Source organism: Mustela nivalis, assembly GCF_964662115.1.
Source record: "Mustela nivalis genome assembly, chromosome: X".
Lineage (NCBI taxonomy): Eukaryota > Metazoa > Chordata > Mammalia > Carnivora > Mustelidae > Mustela > Mustela nivalis.
In genome coordinates this window covers 931,991-953,677 of record NC_139040.1, presented here as the reverse complement: position 1 = coordinate 953,677, position 21,687 = coordinate 931,991, and the positions used below count along the sequence as shown (strand labels likewise).

Sequence of the window (21,687 nt, the reverse complement as noted above, 5' to 3'; positions counted from 1 at the left end):
TTTCCCAGTTGATGGGCATTTGCCTTCCTTCCGATTTTTCGCTGTGACAAATGATGCTGGGATTAAGTCATGCTCCAAATTGCCTTACTGCATATGCACTCGTTTCTCTATGGCAGATTCCCAAAGTTGGGTCAAGGTATACGCACATCTCTAGTTTTAACAAATACTGTCAAGTAAACTTCCAAATTGGTTTTACGACTCTCCAAGTGAGTGTGTGTGAGACTCTGCTTCCAGCTAAGCCTAACCAAACGCTGACACTGGAGACTGTCGTGTCTAAAACTTCTTCAAGTGAGTAGTTAAAAAAAAAAAATATATATATATATATATATATGTATTAAATATATATTATATATAATATGTCTGTATTTATGTCTATATATTATATATGTCTGTATTTTATGTTTATTTATTTCAGTTTGTTATGGATAATGTCGGGCATCAGTATTTTCCCTACCAGTGAGTGGCTAATATCATTTACTATGTTTGCTATATTCTTTATCAATAATGAATAAAATCTCAAAACAATCGAAATATCCCCAGCAACAAAAACGGGATGACTCATGCATGCTAACAACTGGGGGAAAAACACCCAGACCCAAAGGATGCATTCTGTAGGAGTCCATCTATGGGACATTCTGGAAAAGGCAGAACTGTAGGTAGGGAAATCAGACCAGTGGTGGCCAGGGGCTGGGGGAGAGTTTTGCTACACAGGGAAATGAAGGAACTTTGGGGGCTGATGTAAATATTCTGTATCTCAATTGCGGTGGTAGATATGGGACTGTGTGGTTTCCCCCAGATGTGTAGGAACGCACACCTAAGAGGAATGAGTATGGTAGTGTCTCAATTATGCCTCCATCGGTGTGACTCAAACAAACAAACAAGGATCTAAACAAAAAGGGGTCAAACAGGAAGAGACAGTAAGAGGAGAGAGGCTCGTGCTCCAGGGTAGGGACTGCAACCCAGGAAAAGGTGAGGGATGTCCAGGCTGAGACCTGCGCCGTCAGCCAGCCAGCCTAGCGAGAAACCAGTCCGGAGAGAAGGAAGAGCGAAGACATTTAGGGAAATGGTTTGTAAATTTAGCATTGTCATCAAGGTGACTTTTAACCTCAGGGGGAAACATACCTGAAATGGGTGGAATGAGGGGGCCCTGAGTGGCTCAGTCAGTGAAGCGTCTGCCTTTGGTTCAGGTCACGATCCCAGGGTCCTGGGATCAAGCCCCGCATCGGGCTCTGTGCTCAGCCCGGAGTCTGCCTGTCTCTCTACCCCACCCTCACCCCTGCTCTTGTGCTCTCTCTTTCTCTAAAGCAAATAAAACCTTAAAAAAAAAATAAAATGAGGGGCGCCTGGGTGGCTCAGTCATTGGGCATCTGCCTTCAGCTCAGGTCATAATCCCAGGGCTTGGGGATCAAGCCCCGCATCAGGTTCCCTGCTCAGTGGAAGCCTGCTTCTCCCTCTCCCGCTCCCCTTGCTGTGTTCTTGCTCTCTCTCTCTCCCCCTCTCTCTCTGTCAAATAAACAAGTAAGATCTTTAAAAAGAGAAATGAGTGGAATCAATAGAGCCACGTTGAGAGCATAAGGTGAAGACATGTAGTAAGTAGTGGTGTAAAGGAGCTAAATTTTCATCTCTCGGCCGATAAGTCATGTCCCAAAATGATGGAAGGAAGGAAGGAAGTGAGTGAATGAAAGGAAAACAACAGAAAGGAGGGAGAGAATGAGGGCAAGTCAGAGCGACACAGGAGGAGAGAGACAGATCCGCGCTCTAGCCGCTGCAGCTGCCGCATCCAGTCAGGCAAGATGATCGTTGCGTCCGTTCACCCCGTTCACGGTCGTCAGCATCACAGCCAGCAGCAACTCTCCTCCTTCAGCCCGCACCAGAGACCTTCAGGTTCTGCAAGGGCAAACTCTGTCTGCTCAGGCATATGAAATAGAAATACCTGAGCCCCCCCCCCCGCAGGAAACACACACAAGCGACAGGTAAACAAAGCCCCGAAGACACCGGCTGTCAGGCCGTGGAGGGAGCCGGTCTGGGAGAAGGCAGCGAAAGGAGAGGAACCGTGCACTGCCGCAGCTTACTGTCCAGAGGGAGTGTCTCCAGAGGGAGCCGAGCAGAGTCCCTGACTGGAGGGGACATGACGGGGAGAGTGCAGGAAATGAGCCGGCAGGGCAGAGGACCCGAGGCCAGAGAGCTGCCGAGGGACAGGGTGCTGGCCGGCCGCAGACGGTCCCGCCAGCGTAAGCAGCAGCCCCCTGACCAGCACCAGCGCGTGCGGAAACCAGCTGAGGCCGAGGAGAGGACCCCTTGCAAAGACGGAAGGTCAGCAGACCCAGGCTCACGCAGGACAGGGACCAGCGGCCAGAATGGAACTGTCACCGTTCAGGAGGCCGCAGGCGGGGTACTCACAAAGGTCTCGCCTCTGGAGTGTTGGGGGAAACGGCTTCTACACCGAAAGCTGCTCCAATCCCACGAATTTCTTTTTTTCCTTAAGATGTATTTGTTTACTTGAGGTGGGGAGGGGCAGAGGGAGAGAGAGGGAAACCTCAAGCAGACTCCCCACTGAGCGCGGAACCCAACACATGGGGCTCGGACCCCGAGATCGTGACCTGAGCCGAAAGCAAGAGTCGGACACTTAAGCGACTGAGCCCGCCAGGAGCCCCTGGTCCTGCTAACTCTTAAAGGCAAGACTCCAAAGAACCCACCTGCCTGCAAATAACGGCATCCCCGAAGGAAGCTTGCGTTTTAGGAATACACAGAGAAAAAGACACAGCGGCCAAGGTCAGATGCACAGCGCCTGGCGTCCAGTCCAAAATGACGAGGTGTGCAGGGAAGCAAGGAAAGGCCACCCCACGACCAGGAGGACAGCTCAATCCCATTTTTGTTCGTTTTCCAGTGAATGGCAGGCCAGCTGTAAAGGAAGGTCGACAACTCCTTTTGCTTACAGGTATCACGACCGTGTATGTAGAAAGCCCAAAGGGATCTCTGTGTTACTGGTCAGTCTCCCGAGGCTCTGAGATCCGGCTCTTTGGAGAGAGCAAACCCACCAACACCCCCGCACCTCCCCACCTGGCACATGCTTAGCTGGGGCCGCAAGGCTTCTCTGCTCATCTGAGACAAGCCCAGGAAGCCGCGGAATTGCTGTTGCCCAGTTTCTGTGTTTACTTTCCTCCTCCAAAACAAGCTTTTTATTCTGGCAGCGAGCCAGCCCAGCGGCGATGTGGGGACACCAGAATGCCGGTGGGAGGGCACATTTTCTGGAGGGCAGTTGTATAGTGTAGGTTCAGAAGCTGAAGAACATGGAAAGGAAAAACTCAGTAATTCTACCTCTCGGAATGAATCTTGAGGAAACCACCACTCGTGTCAAGACTTACGCCCTGGGGCGCCTGGGGCGCCCAGTCGGTGAAGCGTCAGCCTTCGGCTGGGGTCACGATCCCGGGGTCCTGGGATGGAGTCCATAGTGGGGCTCCCTGCTCAGTGGGCAACATGGTTCGCGTTCTCTACTCTCCCTGCTTGTGTTCCCTCTCTCTGTCAAATAAACAAATAAAATTTTTAAAAAAGACTTATGTCCAAGAATTCCCCTGAATCACTACCGGTAATAGGGGGAAAACTGGGAACGGTGTAGCTGTGCAACATGACATTATGAGGCATTTTACGTGTCTAAGCAGTAACACCTTTTGAAGAGTTTTTAGAGAGTGAAAAAGCGAGTATGGTAAATGGAAAAAAATAAAAAATACAGGAAAAAAGCTAATGGCCATCTTGAAAATGCAAACATTCCATGTTGTTATATGTGGAAATACAACTAAGAAGATACTCGGAACATCAATGGTATTTAGTGCCAAGTATGGGACACGGTTTTCTTTTCCCCAAGTGGTCTTGAAGAACCCTGTGCTGTTGGAACCTGTGTCCCAGAACCTCCTTCCCACAGGAGAATGAAGGCGAGACGATCTGGGGGCACCGTAGCTGAAAGGAAACTCAGACACAGGCATAGTGGCTCAGTTTTATTTTCTGCAGCAGTCACAAACATTTAAGCGCCCGTTCCTTTCGCAACCGGGAAAGAAATCAAGTGGCCTGAGGACCCCTGCGGGAAAACAATTAGACCCCGCTAACAAAGTGGCCGCTACTCTAAGTCCCAACTCCCCTTGCCTTGACTTGGGGGGGGGGGGGCGCACAGGGCTGGGCCTCAGCTCCTCTTTCCCGGGCCTAGGCTTCGCGGAGGCGGGGTCCCAAAGCCCCGAATGTTCCGGATCACCAGGGAAAGCTGGTCGAGGAAGGAGTTGATGGAAATTCGGAAGAACACAGGGTCTTCGGCAGTCCATCTACTAAAAGAGAGGCGAAAGGCAAATGAGGTTGCAGGGGACAAGTGGGGCGGAGGGGCGGGGCATCAGGCCCCTCCTCGGCCTCCACGACGAGGGCACTCTAAGACACAGCGGCCTCCCGGGCACCTGCCGCCACCGCCCCCCCCCAACCCCCCCTCCCCCGCTCCGCATCCTCTTCTAGGACTGACACGGCCAGGGCGCTGCCGTTCACCGCCAGCTCCTTGTGAACCACCCCTCCGTGGCGCTGGGCATGTGGGGCCAGGGACCTGCGGGCCATGTCCGCCTCCAGGGGCGACCGGAAAGGCACAGTGAGCGTGCTGGGGGGACGCACAGTTAAGGCACCATCCATCCGCTCCGGAATCTCCCAGTGCTGGGCCTCCTTGCCCCTCAGAGACCGGCTTGCACCCCACGACGGGCCCCCGCAGCCCCCCCCCCCCAGGCCGCTCCCGGGACCCTTCGGGCCTCCTTCCCGCCTGACCACCCGCACCCCCTGCAAGCCCTGGGACCCCACCGCCCCGTCCCCTCCCCAGGCTGCCACCGCGTGCCCCGGCCACCCCGCGCAAAGGATACAACTCCAGCAGTCGGCTGGCGGCTGCCACAGGGGGGGCGGGCGCCGCATCCCCACCGGGCCCCAGGGCCTGCGGGCCCTGCCCGGCCTGAGGGGCGCCGGCCGCCTCGCCCTCGGCTCCCTGGCCGCCCACGCCGCTGGCGTCGTCGCCTTCCCGGCTGCCGGAGCTCTCCAGGCAACCAGGCGCTCCGGGGCTGGCCGCGTGGTCCTGGCCGCCCACGCCGCCCTCTGCCCCGGCCTCGCCGGCCTCGCCGCCCGCCGCCTCGGCCTCGCCGGCCTCGCCGCCCGCCGCCTCGGCCTCGCCGGCCTCGCCGGCCTCGCTGCCCTCGCCGGCCTCGTCGCGGTCTGGGGCCTGCATGGCCGCAGCCTCAGAGCCCACAGCGAAGCCGCCCACACTCTCCGCCGACCGCCCGGCGTCTGAGGCGCCTGCCCGAAGCCCCGCCCCTCCGCGCGCCAGGCTGCCGGCGGGGCCCAGGGCGCCTGCGCACACAGCCCCGCGCGGCCCTGCTTCCCGCCAAGGTGGCCTCGCCGCGCCGGTGGCAGAGATTTCGGAGATTGCGGGCTCCAGCCGACCCTGAGGAGACCCGGCCTGGTTCAGAAAGCTCCGCCTCTTCGCTCCCGACGTCACTTGAGCTCCCTAGCGCACGCGCACCAGCCTCCTGCACGGCCTGCTCGGGAGGCCGCTGCCACGTGACTACCTCCCCGTGCAGCCTGCGCCTGCGCCAGCCTGGCCCAGGTGTGACCAACCCGCTGGCCGTGTGTCCCCGGTCACGGAGTCCTGGGAGGCGGCCCGACACCTCTGAGCCGCTGCTCGCCTGGGCCTCTCTCTGGGCTTCACACGTGGCCCGAGTCCGCGTGCGCCGGCGCCCAGGAGGGCCCCACCTGGACCCGAGGGCGGCAGGGCGGGCGGGGAACGCCACCCCTGGGGCAGCGCCCAGTCACTTCACCCTCTGCTGGTCCCGCGCTCACGGGCTCTCCCTCCCCCAGGAACAAAGTCTGGCGGCCCTCCGGGGGGCTGGAGGTGCCAGGGGCCCTCAACTGGGAGGTGACCCTGTGTCTGCTGGCCTGCTGGGTGCTGGTCCACTTCTGCGTCTGGAAGGGGGTCAAGTCCACGGGAAAGGTACGGCCGGAGGCCCCCGCAGGGCTGGAGGTGACGGCCGGGCTCGGGGCAGCACCGGGCTGGGGGCAGCACGGCCACGGTGGCCCACGGGGGAGAGAAGGGCGGGCTCTGCCAGGGACCGCTGCTGCGACGGGAGGGGACGCTGCCTCAGCACAGTTTTGCAAGATGAAGCAGCCTTAGAAGGTCGGTTGCCCAACAATATGTATATAGTTAACACTTCAAATTAGTTAAGATGAAGAGGGGCAAACGAGTAGAGAGACTTTCGTCTTTTTACAGATTTTATTTATTTTAGAGAGAGACCTTGAATGCATAGAAAAGGTGGAAGTAGTCTCCTCGTGAACAGGGAGTCTGCCTAGGATCATGACCAGAGCCCAAGACATCTGCTCAACCAACCAAACCACTCAGGCACCCCAACTTATGCAATGATAGCAAACCCACGGGGGTTACTTGGGCAGGTGAGGGGCACCTTACATGTGCGATGGGGATGAAGGGGAACCATTATGATGAGCACTGATGATGAATCACTAAATTCTACACCTGAGACCAATATTATGCTATATGTTAAGTAAGTAGAATTTAAACTAAAAAAAAATTTTAAATGGCTATGATGTTAAATTTTATGTTTTTTTAATCGCAATTAAAAAAACACCAAAAGAATGCTTCAATTGGATCACAATGCATAGCCCAATTTTATACTCCATAGGAGAGAGCTACCTAAGGTTATTTTCAGCTTGTCGAATCAAAGAGTGGTTACAGATGCATGAGGTGAATGGAAACAGACAATAAATTCAAGGACTACTTGTGTATGTAGCAGAATTCACTCAAAAAGCATTACATGTAGAGGGCTGAATAAAGGGCTCAAAGGTCAATGAAAATCTAGTAGTTTTGAATATATATGGAATGCAAAAAGCTTCAACTTTCAAAACCAAAACTAAAAGGAACTGCAAGAAGAAAGACAGCCATAGAAGCACTTTTTTTCTTGTAAAACGTTTATTTCATTACACTCCTGTTTAGTCATCTGATCTAACTGCAAATTTATCATCAGTCTTTTGTTTCTTGTCCTTGCAGTGTCCACAGAAGCAAATTTACAATTACCTGTCAGCGCGTGACGGGCCAAATGGACAGACAAACCTATGGAGTGACAGCATTCATGGAACACTGGGATCCCGACATGATCTTATCCACGCCTTCAGCAGTAACCATCCCCATGTGATCCTCTCAATGATCCTTTGAGGTAGGATCTGTCATTGTCACATTTTGCCAATGAAAAAATAAGCCTAGAGAATGCAACGTGATGAGACAGAGGAAGTAAATAATATAATGTCTGTCAGGCACATCAGACTGGTGGATTTAAATAAATAAATAAAATCTTTAAAGAAAATGGGCATTTCCATCATTAATTTTTAAAAAAATGACCATATATCAGACCACAACCTTAATTTCCAAAAAGTAAAAATACATACATAAGTAAATCTAATAATGCCAGAAATTAATTTTAAAAGTGAAAACCACCCTCTCATATGGAAAACTTTAAGTATTGCCTTAAATCTCAATTCAAAGACTGACTATATCAAGAAAAACTTTGAGTATCTAGAAAATGACACTTAAAACACTATGGGTTCAAAGACATGTGATAAGGTTAGAACAATGCTAGGACAATGTATAACCTTAAATACTTGCGTGAATGAGCCAGAAAACATGAAAATAAAGAGATTAAGTATCCACTGCAAATTATTAGAAAACAAACAAAAAACAAACCTAAGAAAAAGAGTGAAGGAAAAATTAAAAATAAATGCAGAAGTCAGTTAATTAGGAAAATAACAGAATAATAAATTCAAGAAGTGGTTCTTTGAGGGAAAAAAAGGTAAACTGTTAGCTAGCATAGTCAATGAAAAAGGGGAGAAAGCACAAATACACAAAACAAGACATGAAAGTGAGTAGATAACCACAGATTTAGAGGAAATTGTGTGAAATATGACAGTATTTACTCTACTCTATGCAAATAAGTTTGGAACATGGATAAAATGTTTGTTTTTCTATGAAAGCATAAATTACCAAAACTGACACTAGAAAAAAGCTGTGAAAAAATAAAAATGCATCTGTTATTATAAAAGAAATAGAAAATGTTGTTCAAAAGTAACTCTTACAAAAAGCACAAAAAAATTAGGTCTGCTGACTTTAGAAGGGAATTCAACCGAACCTTTAAGGTCAGACTACTCCAATGCTATTTTGATTATTCCAAGGCATAAACAGTAAAAATTCCACATTCTGGTTATGGGGGATTGATGCCAATAAAGAGAGTACAAAATGTGAAAGTATGGATGACTCTTACTGAGGAATATCCATGTAAAACTGCTAAACGAAATAATGCCAAACAGAATGTAGTAGCTCATTCAAAAAATAAAATATGACTTGGGAAGGCAAAATGGTACAGCTGCTGTGGAAAACGGTATGGAGTTTCCTCAAGAAATTAAAAATAGAGCTACCCTATGATCCAGCCATTCCAATTCTGGGTATTTACTTGAGGAAATTAAAACATTAATTCAGGGGCACCTGGGTGGCTCAGTTGGTGGAGCATGTGATTCTTGAGGTGCAAGTTGGTTCAAACCCCACATTGGGTATAGAGAATACTTAAACAGTTTTTTAAAAAAAAATCCATTAATTCAAAAATATGTATGCAGTTCTGTGTTCATTGAAGCATTATTTACAGTAATAGCCAAGACATGGAAAGAACCTAAGTGTCCACCAGCAGATGAATGAATAAAGATGTCACATACACACACACACACGCACATGCACACAGGACTATTACTCAGCCACACAAAAAAAAAGAGATCTTTTGGAATTCACAGCAACATGGGTGGATCTAGAGGATATTATGCTAGGGCATTAAGTTACACAGAGAAAGACAATTACCATATGATTTCACTTATATGTGGAATCCAAAAAAAAAAAAAAACAAAATAAATCAGAAACAGACTCATATACAGAGAACAATCTGGTGGTTGACAGAAGGGAAGGTGTGGGGGGGATGGGCAAAATAGGGGAAGGGGATTAAGAGTACAAGACTTCCAGTTATAAAATAAATAAGACACAGGGATGCAATGTCCAAAATAGGGAATGTGGTTAATAATATTGTAACAAATTTGTGTGGTGACAGATAGCTAGATTATCATGGTAATCACTTCCAAATTTATATAAATGTTGAATTACTATGTTGTACATCTGAAACTAATATAATATTGAATGTCAACTACATTTCAATAAAATACTAAAACATGATTAAGTGAGATTTATTTGGGAGAGTTTAGGGATGGTTCCATATTAGAAAATCCATGGATATAATACACCATATTAATTGGTAAGAAGTGACAAATTGTCTGATCATTTCCCCACAGATATTATAGAGGCATCTAACAAGATCAAATATCCTTTTTGCTTTATAAAACACCTTAGTATAATCAGACGAAGGGGATTCTTCCTTTACATTACATATTTCTATCAATAACTCAAAACCCAAAGAACACTAGAAGCATTACATTACAGTCTGGACCAAAACAGAGATACCCTTTATCACCATTATCATTTTACATTGTTGTGTAAGTAGACCATAAAACCAAATAAGTAAAAAAAAAAAAGTAAGTATAAATATATAAAAGAAGGAGGAAAACTTCTCATTATTTAAGGCTGATACAGCTGTTTACCTGAAAAACACAAGGTGATCCAGTTGAAAAATTATTACCAGTAAGGGCGGTCAGTAAAGCGGCCCTGGGCAAAGATGAAGCAACAGCTAGAATGGGTCAACAAAGCACCCTTTACAGTATCAGTAAAGACTATGACATACTCAGGAATGAGCTTAACAAGAAAATGTGTGGGACAAAAACTTTGGGAACTTATTAAGGAAGACAATAAAGAAGACTTGAACAAAATAATTTCAGTATGTTGCATGGAACCCAATCATATGCGAAATATTATCACTGTAACATGCAGTCAATAAAGAAGTAGTAACGAGCCATTTTGGACTCTAGTCACGCTTTTCAAAACTCCATGTGCATTTTACACTTGCCTCTCAGCACAGTTTGTGAGATAGCTGCATGGGTCCTGACTTCCATGTGGGACAGTGCAGTGTGGGTTAGGGTGGGGGAGCGCTGGTGCCGCACTGACTGGCAGGTGTGTTTGTACGCCTGCGTGATGTCGGCATCATCTACCAATACTTAAATGTATGTATTAGAACACAAAATGCACTTGTACGGATTTATCCCAGACAGGTTACGACAGACCTTTCAGTATTAAGTCTCTATGTTTTTGGCGATCGTGTGTAGAAAGGTTTATGGATCTCCCCTCCTGGCACAGGATACAGAGACCCCATGTATCACGTGCTGTTTTGATCAATGAAAGTGCTAATTTGATTGTTTCAGTTCATGTTTGTTTATTAACAAGGCTGATTTTTTGGTATTTTTATTAGTCATTTTGTTTCTCCCTCTATGAATTGTCTTTTCGGTGCATTTTGTTTTTGTATCTTCATGGGTTGGATGTTTTAACCTTTTGTTTTTGTTTGTTTTTAAGATTTTATTTATTTATTTGACAGAGAGACTGTGATCTAGAGTAGGCAGAGAGGCAGACAGAGAGGCAGAAGCAGGCTCCCCACCAAGCAGAGAGCCCGATGTGGGACTCAATCCCAGGACCCTGAGATCATGACTTGAGCCAAAGGCAGAGGCTTTAACCCACTGAGCCACCCTGGTGCCCCTATTATAAGCTTTTAAAGTTAGTGGGATATGAATATTTTGTTATACAGATGACAAATGTTTCTTCAATTGTCTTTTTATTCGTATGTCACTAAATCTGTCAGTTTTCAGGTGTGATCTTTTCCATTATCTTTTTGATTAAGAAGTTTCACTTCATCTTGAGCATATATTATCAATATTTTATTTTTAAAAAGATTTTATTTAAAGATTTATTTGACAGACATCACAAGTAGGCAGAGAGAGAGAGAGAGAGAGAGGAGGAGGAGGAAGTAGGTTCCCCTCTGAGCAGAGAGCCTGATGTGGGGCTCAATCCCAGGACCCTGAGATCATAACCTGAGCCGAAGGCAGAGGCTTTAAACCACTGAGCCACCCAGGCGCCCCATCAATATAATATTTTAAAAATAGTTTCATGTTTATATTTGATGCTTCTTGCCCATCTAAGAATTATGTCACAGTGAAGAGCTGACATTATTTTTGCCTTTTTCCTCAGCTCCGTGTATTACATAACATTTATTTGCCTGTTGATTGTTCTTGTACATAAGGTATATTTGTGAATGCTCTATTTGGTTTCATGAATTGTAATCTGTATGTTGATTTGTCTGTCAATACCCCTCTGTTTAAATTACCTTACTTTTAAAAAAGATTTATTTGAGAGAGAGAGAGCGATCACACAGCAGTGGGGAGCAGAGGGAGAGGGAGCATCTCAAGCAGACTCTGCACTGAGCATGGAGCCCGACGAGGGATTTGAGCCTACGACCCCAAGATTATGACCTGTGCCGAAATCCAGAGTCAAACACCCAAACAACAGAGCCAGCAAGGCAGCCCTCCTCCATGTATTTAAATCTCTTGCTAGATATTCTTACCATTCATAATGTGATCTATTTGTGTTTTCCTTTTTTGTTTTTTTAATATCTATACTGTTGGTCTTTTCAAAGAACCAGGTCCTGGTTCTGTTGACCTATTCTACATGGGTTTTGAATGTTTACTGCTTTCCTTGTTATTAGTTTTTTTCCCCTTCTTTGTTTTGTGTTTGTGTTGTTGCTGCTGTTTTCCTACTTTCTCAAGTTAAATGCTTGGTTCATATATTTTCTATGTTCTACAAATGACATATTTAAGATTGTCTTTTTTTCTGATGACTGACTTGGACCAGCATTTCTGGTATAGTGGCAGAAGTGAAGCAGACATTGACACAGGACAGCTTGACTCTGAAGTGTATGTTGGGGCTGTGGAGGTCAGGGTGTGCTAGGACTGGTGGCCAGGATCGTGAGCATGTTCCTCACCTTGGTGACCAGGGCCAGGGACAGGAGCAGACTGAAGAGCAGGGGCTTATGTCCAGGCCCCTCTAACAGTCCCAGAAGGAGCAATTCTGAGGCAGCAGTTGGGTTGCCTCTCACTATGGCTTCTGGTCTCTCTACATATGTGTCAGAAATATGTCTGTCAACAAGAGCGGAGGCACTCTGGGAAAGCGCACCTAGAGACCTCCATCATGAGCTAAAATAAAAGTTTTTGATGCTTCTGAAAGTATTTCCAACCTGGGCTGGTGAGGGCAAGAGAGGCCGAGAGCTGTATAGTCCCTGAGTGTCTCTAGGGGCTGGTGAAGCTCGCTTTGTAACTTCGTGCTTACCTGGGAGCAAAGAACCACACAGAGAAGAAGACAAAGACATCAAATGGGAACCCAGGTGGCTAAGGTGGTTAAGATTCCAACTCTTTTTTTTTTTTAAAGATTTTATTTATTTATTTGTCAGAGACAGAGGGAGAGAGAGCGAGCAAGCACAGGCAGAAAGAGTGCAGGCAGAGGCAGAGGGAGAAGCAGGCTTTCTGCCGAGCAAGGAGCCCGATGTGGGGCTCGATCCCAGGACCCTGGGATCATGACCTGAGCTAAAGGCAGCTGCTTAACCAACTGAGCCACCCAGGCGTCCCCCCACTCTTGATTTGGGGTAAGGTCATGATCTCAGGGTCATGAGATCGAGCCCCGTGTTGGGGGTCTATGATCAGCACGGAGTCTGCTTGAGATTCTTTCTCCCTCTGCCCCTCCTGCTTGTGCACTTACTCTCTCTCTCTCACTCTCTCTCAAATAAATAAATGTTTAAAAAAAAAAGTAAGGGCAGGGACACAGGGAGAGACAGAGAGAGTAGTGGAATTGACAATGATTGGATCCCAGTTTGCTTTTTCTTCATTTCTGCAAGGTTTTGCATGGTGGCCATCAAGACGCAGTTGTGTACCTGTGAGTGTGTGCGTGCGTGTACTGAGACACAGACATATCTATTCATATTGTGTCTGTAGAACAGGCCTAGAAGAATATTCCCCAAAATGTTAATTAACTAACAGCAGTTATCTCTACGATGTGAGATATTTAACTTGAGTGTTGTTGTTGTTTTTAACAAAAAACATATAAATTTTCTAAACTGTGTTCCCTGGATGTTAAAGTGTTTCAAGAAGCTTCTATGAGGGACGCCTGGGTGGCTCAGTTGGTTGGGCAGCTGCCTTCGGCTCAGGTCATGATCCCAGCGTCCTGGGATCGAGTCCCACATCGGGCTCCTTGCTCAGCAGGGAGCCTGCTTCTCCCTCTGCCTCTGCCTGCCATTCTGTCTGCCTGTGCTCGCTCTCTCCCCGTCTCTCTCTCTGATAAATAAATAAAATCTTTAAAAAAAAAAAAAAGAAGCTTCTATGATGTTTGAGGCTTGGGTGTCATTGAGAGCTCATACTTGAAGACTTGTCAGACAGAGGGTGTATCTGGGAAGGCATGTCCCCATATCTCTGTCTTTTCTCAAGTTTATGCAATGAAATCCACAAAGGTGATATGTCCATGCAGTGGGACTCCACTGTACAGACAAATCCATACCCCTAGATTGGATGTACATGAAATAGGAAAACTTAGTAAAATCTGATTTTAAAATATTGACTCATGGGTGCCTGGGTGGCTCAGTCGGTTATGTGTCTGCCTTTGGCTCAGGTGGTGATCCCAGGGTCCTGGGATCGACTCCTGCATCAGGCTCCCTGCTCAGCAGGGAGCGTGCTTTTCCTTTCCCCCTGCTTGTGTTGTCTCTCTCTCTTTCTCTAATAAATAAATAAATGAATAAGCAAATAAAATCTTAAAAATAAAATACTGACTCATGAAAGAAGTTGTAAAAGATCGCAGGGATCGCCACATAAAAATAAAGCCCAGGTGCAGATGCTTTTACAAACCTTATCAGTTCCTCAGACTGAACTTTTCTGAATCAATTCTCCAGATTCCCCCGACATCCTGCCCCGGCATTACAAGGTCACAAGAGCAGAATAACATCTGACAAGTTCATTTTCAAATCCCAACAGCCTCAGGCCAACATAAACTGAAACCCAAACTTGGAAACAACAGCACATAGGCAAAATAATGAGGCAAAAATATTGAATACTGTAGAAATCTACAAGTCTCTAAGTTTGTTGAAAAAATAACACTCTGTATAGAAATGTAAGAACAGTCAGCGCTCTGACAAAAATCTGACACCCCTTCGTGACACTGAGCACCCTTGGTGGGACTAGACTAGAAGCCTCATCTTAAACGGCAGAGTCTGGATGTGCTTTCCCTGAGCACGCCACCTCACCCACACGCTCTCATCTCTCCGGAACTCATACTCATGCTTAGTCTCTACTCAAAGCAATTGTCTACCCTTGGCCCTAAGGAGGCTTGGCTCTGTCCTGAAGGACGCTGTGTTCTCACTGCCCCTCCTCAGGAGGCTTTCCTACCTTCTCAAGCCCATACACCTCGTGGTAAGCAGGAGGCAGTGTGCTTCCCCCAGGGCTGTTCTGCTGCCCCATATTCTCACCCCCTTTACAAAGAACACGTAGCCATCCGAGGCCCGCGCTGTCCAGCCCCCTTGCCCATCGCTGTCTCTCAAAGGAACCATTCTGTCCGCAGACATTTACGAGGACTCTGCTGAGGCCCACTGTCCCCGCCACGGCCGGCTCCCGCCTCGTGCAGAGACCTCAGCGTGCAGGTGGCAGACCGCCGCGACCCACTAACCTCGACCCCCGCTCCGTCATCCCTGTCCCCTCGGGACGGTGACCCAGCCTACGCCAATCACAGGCTCACTCGCTCTCTCAGGGAACGGGGAGGAGGAAGAGAGACACAGAGAGATGGAAAGTGGCTGGAGCTGAGTCGCTGAGAGCCGGTGCTTGGACAGAGCCGGTCCGAGTCACGCCAACGAGACTCCTCAGAGGGCCTCTGGCTCCCGCCCCGTCCCACCCGACACGGGAGCTCCTCCAGGGCCCTCCAGTGAGCCTGCTCACTCAGCCAGAGCTGCGATCTGTCGCTGGTGCCCGAAGTGTGCGCGTATATATCTACAGCATTACCTGTATCTGTGTATATATATATGTGTGTGTGTATGTATATATATATATATATATATATTAAAGATTTTATTTTTTTGACAGAAAGAGAGATCACAAGCAGGCAGAGAGGCAGGCAGAGAGAGAGGAGGAAGCAGGCTCCCCACTGAGCAGAGAGCCTGACGAGGGGCTTGATCCCAGGACCCTGAGATTATGACCTGAGCCCAAGGCAGAGTCCTAACCCACTGAGCCACCCAGGTGCCCATATATATATATATATATGACATGTATATAAATATATATTATATTTTATAATATAAAAATATTATATATATATATATATATTTTTTTTTTAAGTAAGCCATGAGGAGGAAAAGCGCTTTCCCAGTGTGATAAAGCTTTGGCATTCTGAACACAGACAGAACACTGACCAGCCGGGGGAGAAACGTGACTGTCCCGAACAGAAACCAGGCAGAGGATATGAGCGGACGGTTCTCAGCAGAGCCGGCGCGGGCCAAACGTCACACACGGTGTCACCTGCTTACACCAGCATCTCAGGGAAAGTGGAGCAGCACCGAGATGGGATTTGGGTTACCGCATGGGTTTGGTCTTACCAAGGTGTACACGACCAAGCACCTCCTGTCTGAGGTGGGACGTAGGGAAATGGACACTTTCACGCATGACGGGCGCAAGCTGCCGGGGGTGCGGTCCGGTCCTGTGTGTCAAGCGCGGGAAAGAGGGCTTGCTCTTTGACCCCAGTCCCCTTCTACAAATCTCCCGCACGAAAGCCAACGGGCCATGGTGTTCATTGCAGCCCAGTTTATAGTCCTGACGGGTGACAAGCGGTGGAAAGGTCTAGCATAGGGCACTGGCTAAGGGAGCTGAGGAACAGGGGCGTCTGGGGGACTCAGTGGGTTGGGCGCCCAACTCTTGATTTCAGCTTGGGTCGTGATCGTGGGGTCGTGAGATGGAGCGCCGCGTTGGGCTCCGTGTTCGGTGTGGAGCTTGGGGTTCCCCTCTGCCCCTCCCCCCATGCTCTAGCAATCATTCAATCAATCAATCAATCAATCTCGGGGAAAGGAGCTGAGGGGTACACACGTCTGGATGATTACACAGTCCCCACGGCCCACACCCGTGTCCTGTGCGTTTGGGTAATGATGCTTTAGAAGCACAGACGGGTGCTGGAGGTCGTCGGACTAAAGATCCTCTGAGGGACAGAAGGCGACGGGAGCATTGGGGACGCAGATGCAGCCGCCACAGGCCTGTCTCCTCCGCGGGGGATGGTGGGATCCCTGGAGGCTGAACGTCAGCTGAACTGGTAGGACCCCCGGGGCCCAGGGTCCGGTGTGCCCTCGATGTCCCCTGCACGACAGGCTCAATCAGACGCAAGAACTCTAAGATGACAGGTTTGCCAGAAGGAACTCCCTGTGCCCGCCACCCCCCACAAATAGAGCCCATCTGTTAAATAAGTTTAAAACCTGTGGGAAAATTTAATTCTAAACTCAGAAAATACATTTTATGTTGCCCCTTTAATATGTAAGCACAAGTATAAAACTGATGAGATATTACCAAATGTTGACAGTAGTTAATTGCAAATGAGCATAATTGATTTTCATTATTCCCCATTTCCTAAGTTGTTTCAGTTACTTGTACCATCTGAATATCTGAGTCCCGGAGCGCCTGGATGGCTCAGTCGGTGAAGCATGTGCCTTCAGTTTGGGTCATGATCCTACGGTCCTGGGATGGAGCCCATCATCAGGCTCTCTGCTCACTGGGGAGCCTGCTTCTCCCTCTCCCTCTGCCTGCCACTCCCCCTGCTCGTGCTCTCTCTGTGTCAAATAAATGAGTAAATGAGTAAAATCTTCAAAAAGAAATCAATGTCTGAATCCCTGGCTCTTCCTTGCATCCGTAGGGCAAGGCTGATACCATCCGAGGGTAGCAGAACAGAAACTTGGCATTGTGGTTCAGTTTTATCTTCTGCAGGAAAACTGTGTGAGTGCTTTCCTCCTCTAGCAACGGGGAAACAAGCGGGTCCTGCACGCCAAAGGGCCAGTATGGGCAGAGGCCAGCCCACGGCTCTCCGCGGAAGCCCAGCATCATCAACGTCTCCAGGCACGTGCACCAGGTTAGGACTCAAGTGCCTTTGCCGTGCTGAGACCCAGTAAGAAAATGGCCCCCCGACAGCATGGCCCCCAGAACCAAGGAAAGCTGTTCTAGAAAGGAGGCGCGGACATTCCCCGGGACGTGCTTCTTTAGTCGTCAGTATGCTAGGAGGGAAGGGAAAGCAAGTCAAGTCCCAGCTGGGCCCATGTTTCTCCTTTGCGAGGTGGCCACTAGCCCTAACCCTCCTGTGTCTCCCTCATGGAGGGCGCGGATGTCCCCAGGAGCGCCATCCTGCCCCCAAGAGCTAATCCTCAGGGTTCTGTTGCAGTGACGCCCAAAGGTCTAGCCTTTTGCTGCCATCCCCCACTCCAGCCCTTTGTCGAACCTCCACAAACAGTCACTGCCTGTAGTTGCTGGCACTTTCTGATCCCCCTGCGGTGGCGCTCAACACCTGAGGCCAAAAGCGCACAGGCGATTCCCTCCCCCAGGTGCAGAGAAACTCGGGCTCAGGAACCAGATACTATTGACTTGGCCCCAGTCACAGGCCTCCAGGCCGCCTCATTCTGCCAACAACTGCCTTTTGATGAGCTGTCAATCCCCCCCCACGTCCCCTCAGGCCACTCTGACCTGTCTCCCTCTACTGTCTGCCTTCAGGACCATCCCCACCCCCACGCAAGAGGCCACTCCTGGCATGTCCCTCCAGGCTGTCTTCTTCTGCTGTCCTGTTCTCCCCGTTCCCCTTCCCCTCCCTTCCATACTCACCAACCCACTTGGGAACAACGTCTCGAGCTGCTCCTGGCCACTGTCCCTCAACCTCTTCCAGGCCACCCCACCAGGACTGCAGCTTCCTGGCAGACCCAGCTCCTGTATTTTGTGGGACAAAACCATCCCAGCAGTCTGCCTCTTCTCCATCTGGCTACCAGCTCAGCTTCTGGAATGACCTGCAGAGCATCACCGTGAGGCCCATCAGGAGTCTGTGTAGTCCGTGCTACTAATTTCAGTAGGACCTCCTAGAATTCGCACCTGTAGGAATCACAGGGATATCCTGACCTTTCGCATCACCTACCACATCTTCCCCACCAGCTGACGTCTGCACAGCCATCTGGGGCCTGCATGCTGCTGTGCTTTTCCCCTAAGAGCCCAAGGGCAACAGATTACCCCCTTCTTGGACTGTTTGGAAATGGAGGTTCCTACAGAAATCCTATTTAGAGTGCAAGGGTTTCTGGCATAGCTGCGCAAACCCTTCCCTATGACTGGCTCCTGCCGGGCTGGTCCTGCCAAGAGCTCTCAGACGACCTCTAATTGCCTCTATTAACGTATCTTAAGGAAGCATCATTCATACAAAGATTTTACGCCAGAGTTCCACTGACTCACCATCTCTCATTGGCAAAGCTGAAGAGAATTTAAAAGTTCAGTAATGACATTAGAACGCATCTTTCATGCATGCATTCGAGAATGCACTCAGCGTTTTCAGAGAGGAAAAGTTCACATTCGGTGGGGAAAACATCCGGGGACATGTGAAACGTGCAAAATATTACCCCTTCTTCATGATTCTCCGTTTAGCATCTAAACACCAGGAGAAAACGAAGGACACATTCCACCGAGCGGAGAGAGCCGCTGACAGCAAAGGACAGGGAAGGACAGAGAAGGACAGAAGCCGCGTTCTCCCATTTCCGCTCTCGCGCCTCCCTATCTCCATCCCAGAACCTGCCCTCCGCTTCCCCGAGGACAAAGGGAAGACCCTCTGAAGGCGGTGCCATGGCGGAAAAGAAACCCAGACAGAATCGCACAGCTCAGCTCCGTTTAATTGTCTGCAGTGACTGACGAACAAACTACCAATTAAGCGGCAAACAAAACAAAACAAAACAACGGGGCCCTGAGTGCCCTGGGGTCGTTAGCCTCAGAGGATTAGGCCCTCCTAACACAGGGGCAGCAGGTACGACAGGAGTCACTGTCCCGGGAAGGACGCAGTCCCGGGAGGGATAGACTTCAGCCCCTCTCCCCAGCCCAGGCTTAGCGGGAAATGGGGGGCCCAAAGCGCCGCATGGTCCGCATCACCAGGGAAAGGTGGTCCAGGAAGTTGAGGACGGACACTCGCAGGAGGCGAGGATCCTCAGCTCTCCAGCGGCTGAAAGGGAGCAGAAAAGACAACCGAGTTGGAGGTGGAAGCTTCTCCCCTTCCTTGCTCTGCCGCCCCCCGCCCCAAATCCAGCCCACCAACCCCGACATCCCCATGAAGGCACTTCCCTGTACCCCAGGCCAGGCTGCAGGTGCAGGCCGAGACAGCCTCCGCCACCCCTGTCCCTGGAAGTAACCGTTCATGGAGGGTCTCTGTGTGTCCAGCTGAGTGCCCCTTCCGTGGAGACCGGGCCTGCTACCGGCTACCGCTCCCACCGGGCCCCCTTCCAGAACTTACACGGCCAGGACGCTGCCGCTCACGGTGAGCTGCTTCTCGACAGCCTTTCTGTGGGGCTCGGCATCTGGGGCCAGGGACCCACAGGCGATCTCCGCCTCCAAGCAGGATGGAAAAGGGACGCAGAGGGCACTGGAGGAGACCGGCTTAAGGCACCATCCAAAGGATTCTGTGCCTGCCCCCCGCCCTTCTCAGGCCCCCCTGACGAGCCCAGTCCCCTTCCAGACAGCTCCCACCTCCTTCCCCGACCTAATCACAGCCAGCCACCCGGGCCCCAGACGCCAAGCCAGGCCCATAGCCCCCCACCCCCGCTCCCCCGCAACCGGGTCATTCCCGGCTCTCCCTCCTTCCTTCCCCGACCCGTCCCTCTAAAGCCAGGCCATTGGCACCCTGCTGGCATCTCTCTGCCGCCCCCCACTCCCCCAGCACCCCCTGCCTCCCCTCTGTACCCCTTCAACCCAGCCACGGGCCAGAACCCCCCAGCTTCCTCCACCCCCTCGGTGACCACTGACCCACCAACCCCGGGCTGGACCCCTCCAGCCTCCCCAACATCTCCTGTGACCACTGTCCCCGCAGCCCCGGGCGGGACCCACCCCCCCCAGCCGCTCCCCCGGTGACCACGGCCCCACCAGCCCTGGGCCAGACGCCCGCAGCCGCTCCCCACTGACTCCTGTCCCACCAGCAATCAGGCTGGACCCCCACAGCCTCTCCACCTCCTGTGACTACTGTCCCACCAGCCCCGGGCCGGACCACCCAGCCTGCCCCAGGGACCACTGTCCCACCAGCCCTGGGCCGGTCCCCCGCATCTGCTCCCCTGGGGACCACCGCCCCACCAGCCCCGGGCCTGAACCCCCAGCCTCCCCCAGTGACTACTGTCCCACCAGCCCTGGGCCAGACCTCTGCAGCCGCTGCTCCTCCGGTGACTACTACCACACCAGCAATCGGGCTGGACTCCCACAGTCTCCACCCCCCCCCCGACCACTGTCCCACCAGCCTCGGCCAGACCCTCCAGCCGCTCCTCCGGTGACCACTGTCCCACCAGCCCTGGCCGGACCGCCCTAGCCGTCCCCAGCCCCCGGTGAACACCGCCCCTCTCCCTGTCCGCCCGCAGGCCGCCCCGACCCTTCGGTCCCTCAGGGGCCCTGGCGCCCACAGCCAGCCCCCGGCCCAGGCCCCGCCGTCCGCTCGGGCAGGATACAATCCGTGTCTTCGGGTCTCCCGCCGTCCAGTCGTGGCAGCGGCGTCTCCGCCCGGCTCCGGGACGTGCCGTGCGCGCGAGACGGGCCGAGCCCTGCCGGCGGCGGCAGCAGCGGCCTCGCCCGCGCCGCCGGGAAAGCCGGGGCCGCCCCGGCCACCGCGACGGTCCTGGCCGTCCGGGCCGTCGTCCGCAGCGCCCGCCCCGCCGCCCGCGCCTGCGTCTGCGCCTGCCGCCTGCATGGCCGCCGCGCCCCGCCCCCGCCTTCCGGGCGCCGCTCCCGCCGCCCCGCCCCTCGGAGGAACTGGGGCTTCTTCCCAACGCCCCGCCTTCCGCGAGGCCCCGCCCCCACGCCGCGCGCACGCCACTCTCTCAGGGCGGGGAGGGAAGGGGCGGGGCGGGGAGGGAAGGGGCGGGGCGGGGAGGGAAGGGGCGGGGCGGTGTGGGGGGAAAAGGGTGCCGGGCGTGTGGCCGCTTCCCGCCAAACCGACCCGGCGGGGGCCCGCCAGGAAAGCGCGGCTCTCTCCACAAGCCCTGCGTCTCAGAGCCCGACGCGTCCCCAGGGCACCTGCGCCAACGGGCTCCTAGGGAGGCCGCCGGGCCTGTGGTCGCTGCCCGCCCAGTGGGCCCTTGCACCCTCGGGCCCTGGGAGGACCCATGGCTGCCGAGCCAGCGAGCGCTTCCTCGCAAAGCTCAGCGCCTTTGTACGCGACGCGACTCGGGCTGCCCGGAGCGCCTGCGCCAACAGCCCCCATCGCCCCCCACCCCAGCCAACCCCACCGACCCGCCCCGGCCCCGCGGAGCCTGCTGGGCCCTTGACTCGCCTCCCACAGTCCCGGTCCGCTGCCCCGGGAGCTGCCGGAGACCCCGCCCCACGGCTGCCTGGCCAATGAGCGCTCTCTCGCGAAGCCCCGCCCCTCAGGGCTCC

The 21,687-nt window shown here is 51.7% G+C and overlaps 2 protein-coding genes across 3 annotated transcripts; both read right to left on the bottom strand.

Moving 5' to 3' along the window:
* Positions 1–3,980: 3,980 nt before the first annotated feature.
* Positions 3,981–6,047, bottom strand: LOC309855851 (EKC/KEOPS complex subunit LAGE3-like). Of its 2 annotated transcripts, none has more exons than XM_082716500.1 (3): positions 4,881–6,047; positions 4,499–4,627; positions 3,981–4,313 (listed from the first exon to the last, which is right to left on the bottom strand). In XM_082716500.1, the coding sequence occupies exons 1-3, from the start codon at positions 5,234–5,236 to the stop codon at positions 4,175–4,177; spliced, it is 624 nt and encodes a 207-aa protein (XP_082572626.1). In that variant the 5' UTR covers positions 5,237–6,047; the 3' UTR covers positions 3,981–4,174. The 2 variants fall into 2 exon arrangements, with proteins under 2 accessions (XP_082572626.1, XP_082572627.1); XM_082716501.1 differs by having other exon boundaries at positions 3,981–4,310.
* Positions 6,048–18,938: 12,891 nt separating this feature from the next.
* Positions 18,939–21,016, bottom strand: LOC309856169 (EKC/KEOPS complex subunit LAGE3-like). Its single transcript, XM_082716973.1, has 3 exons — positions 20,763–21,016; positions 19,568–19,696; positions 18,939–19,279 (listed from the first exon to the last, which is right to left on the bottom strand). The coding sequence occupies exons 1-3, from the start codon at positions 20,999–21,001 to the stop codon at positions 19,165–19,167; spliced, it is 483 nt and encodes a 160-aa protein (XP_082573099.1). The 5' UTR covers positions 21,002–21,016; the 3' UTR covers positions 18,939–19,164.
* Positions 21,017–21,687: the final 671 nt, after the last annotated feature.

Bases quoted from the DNA above. Each gene is read 5' to 3' on its own strand.
- LOC309855851 (XM_082716500.1), bottom strand. From the start codon at position 5,236: ATGCAGGCCCCAGACCGCGACGAGGCCGGCGAGGGCAGCGAGGCCGGC. The intron at 4,628-4,880 runs GTATCCTTTGCG...GCGTCCCCCCAG, and splicing joins GCCAGCCGACTGCTGGAGTT to CACGCTCACTGTGCCTTTCC. The intron at 4,314-4,498 runs GTCAGTCCTAGA...CCTCTCTTTTAG, and splicing joins AACGGCAGCGCCCTGGCCGT to TAGATGGACTGCCGAAGACC.
- LOC309856169 (XM_082716973.1), bottom strand. From the start codon at position 21,001: ATGCAGGCGGCAGGCGCAGACGCAGGCGCGGGCGGCGGGGCGGGCGCT. The intron at 19,697-20,762 runs GTATCCTGCCCG...GGTCTCCTCCAG, and splicing joins GAGACCCGAAGACACGGATT to TGCCCTCTGCGTCCCTTTTC. The intron at 19,280-19,567 runs GTAAGTTCTGGA...GCTCCCTTTCAG, and splicing joins AGCGGCAGCGTCCTGGCCGT to CCGCTGGAGAGCTGAGGATC.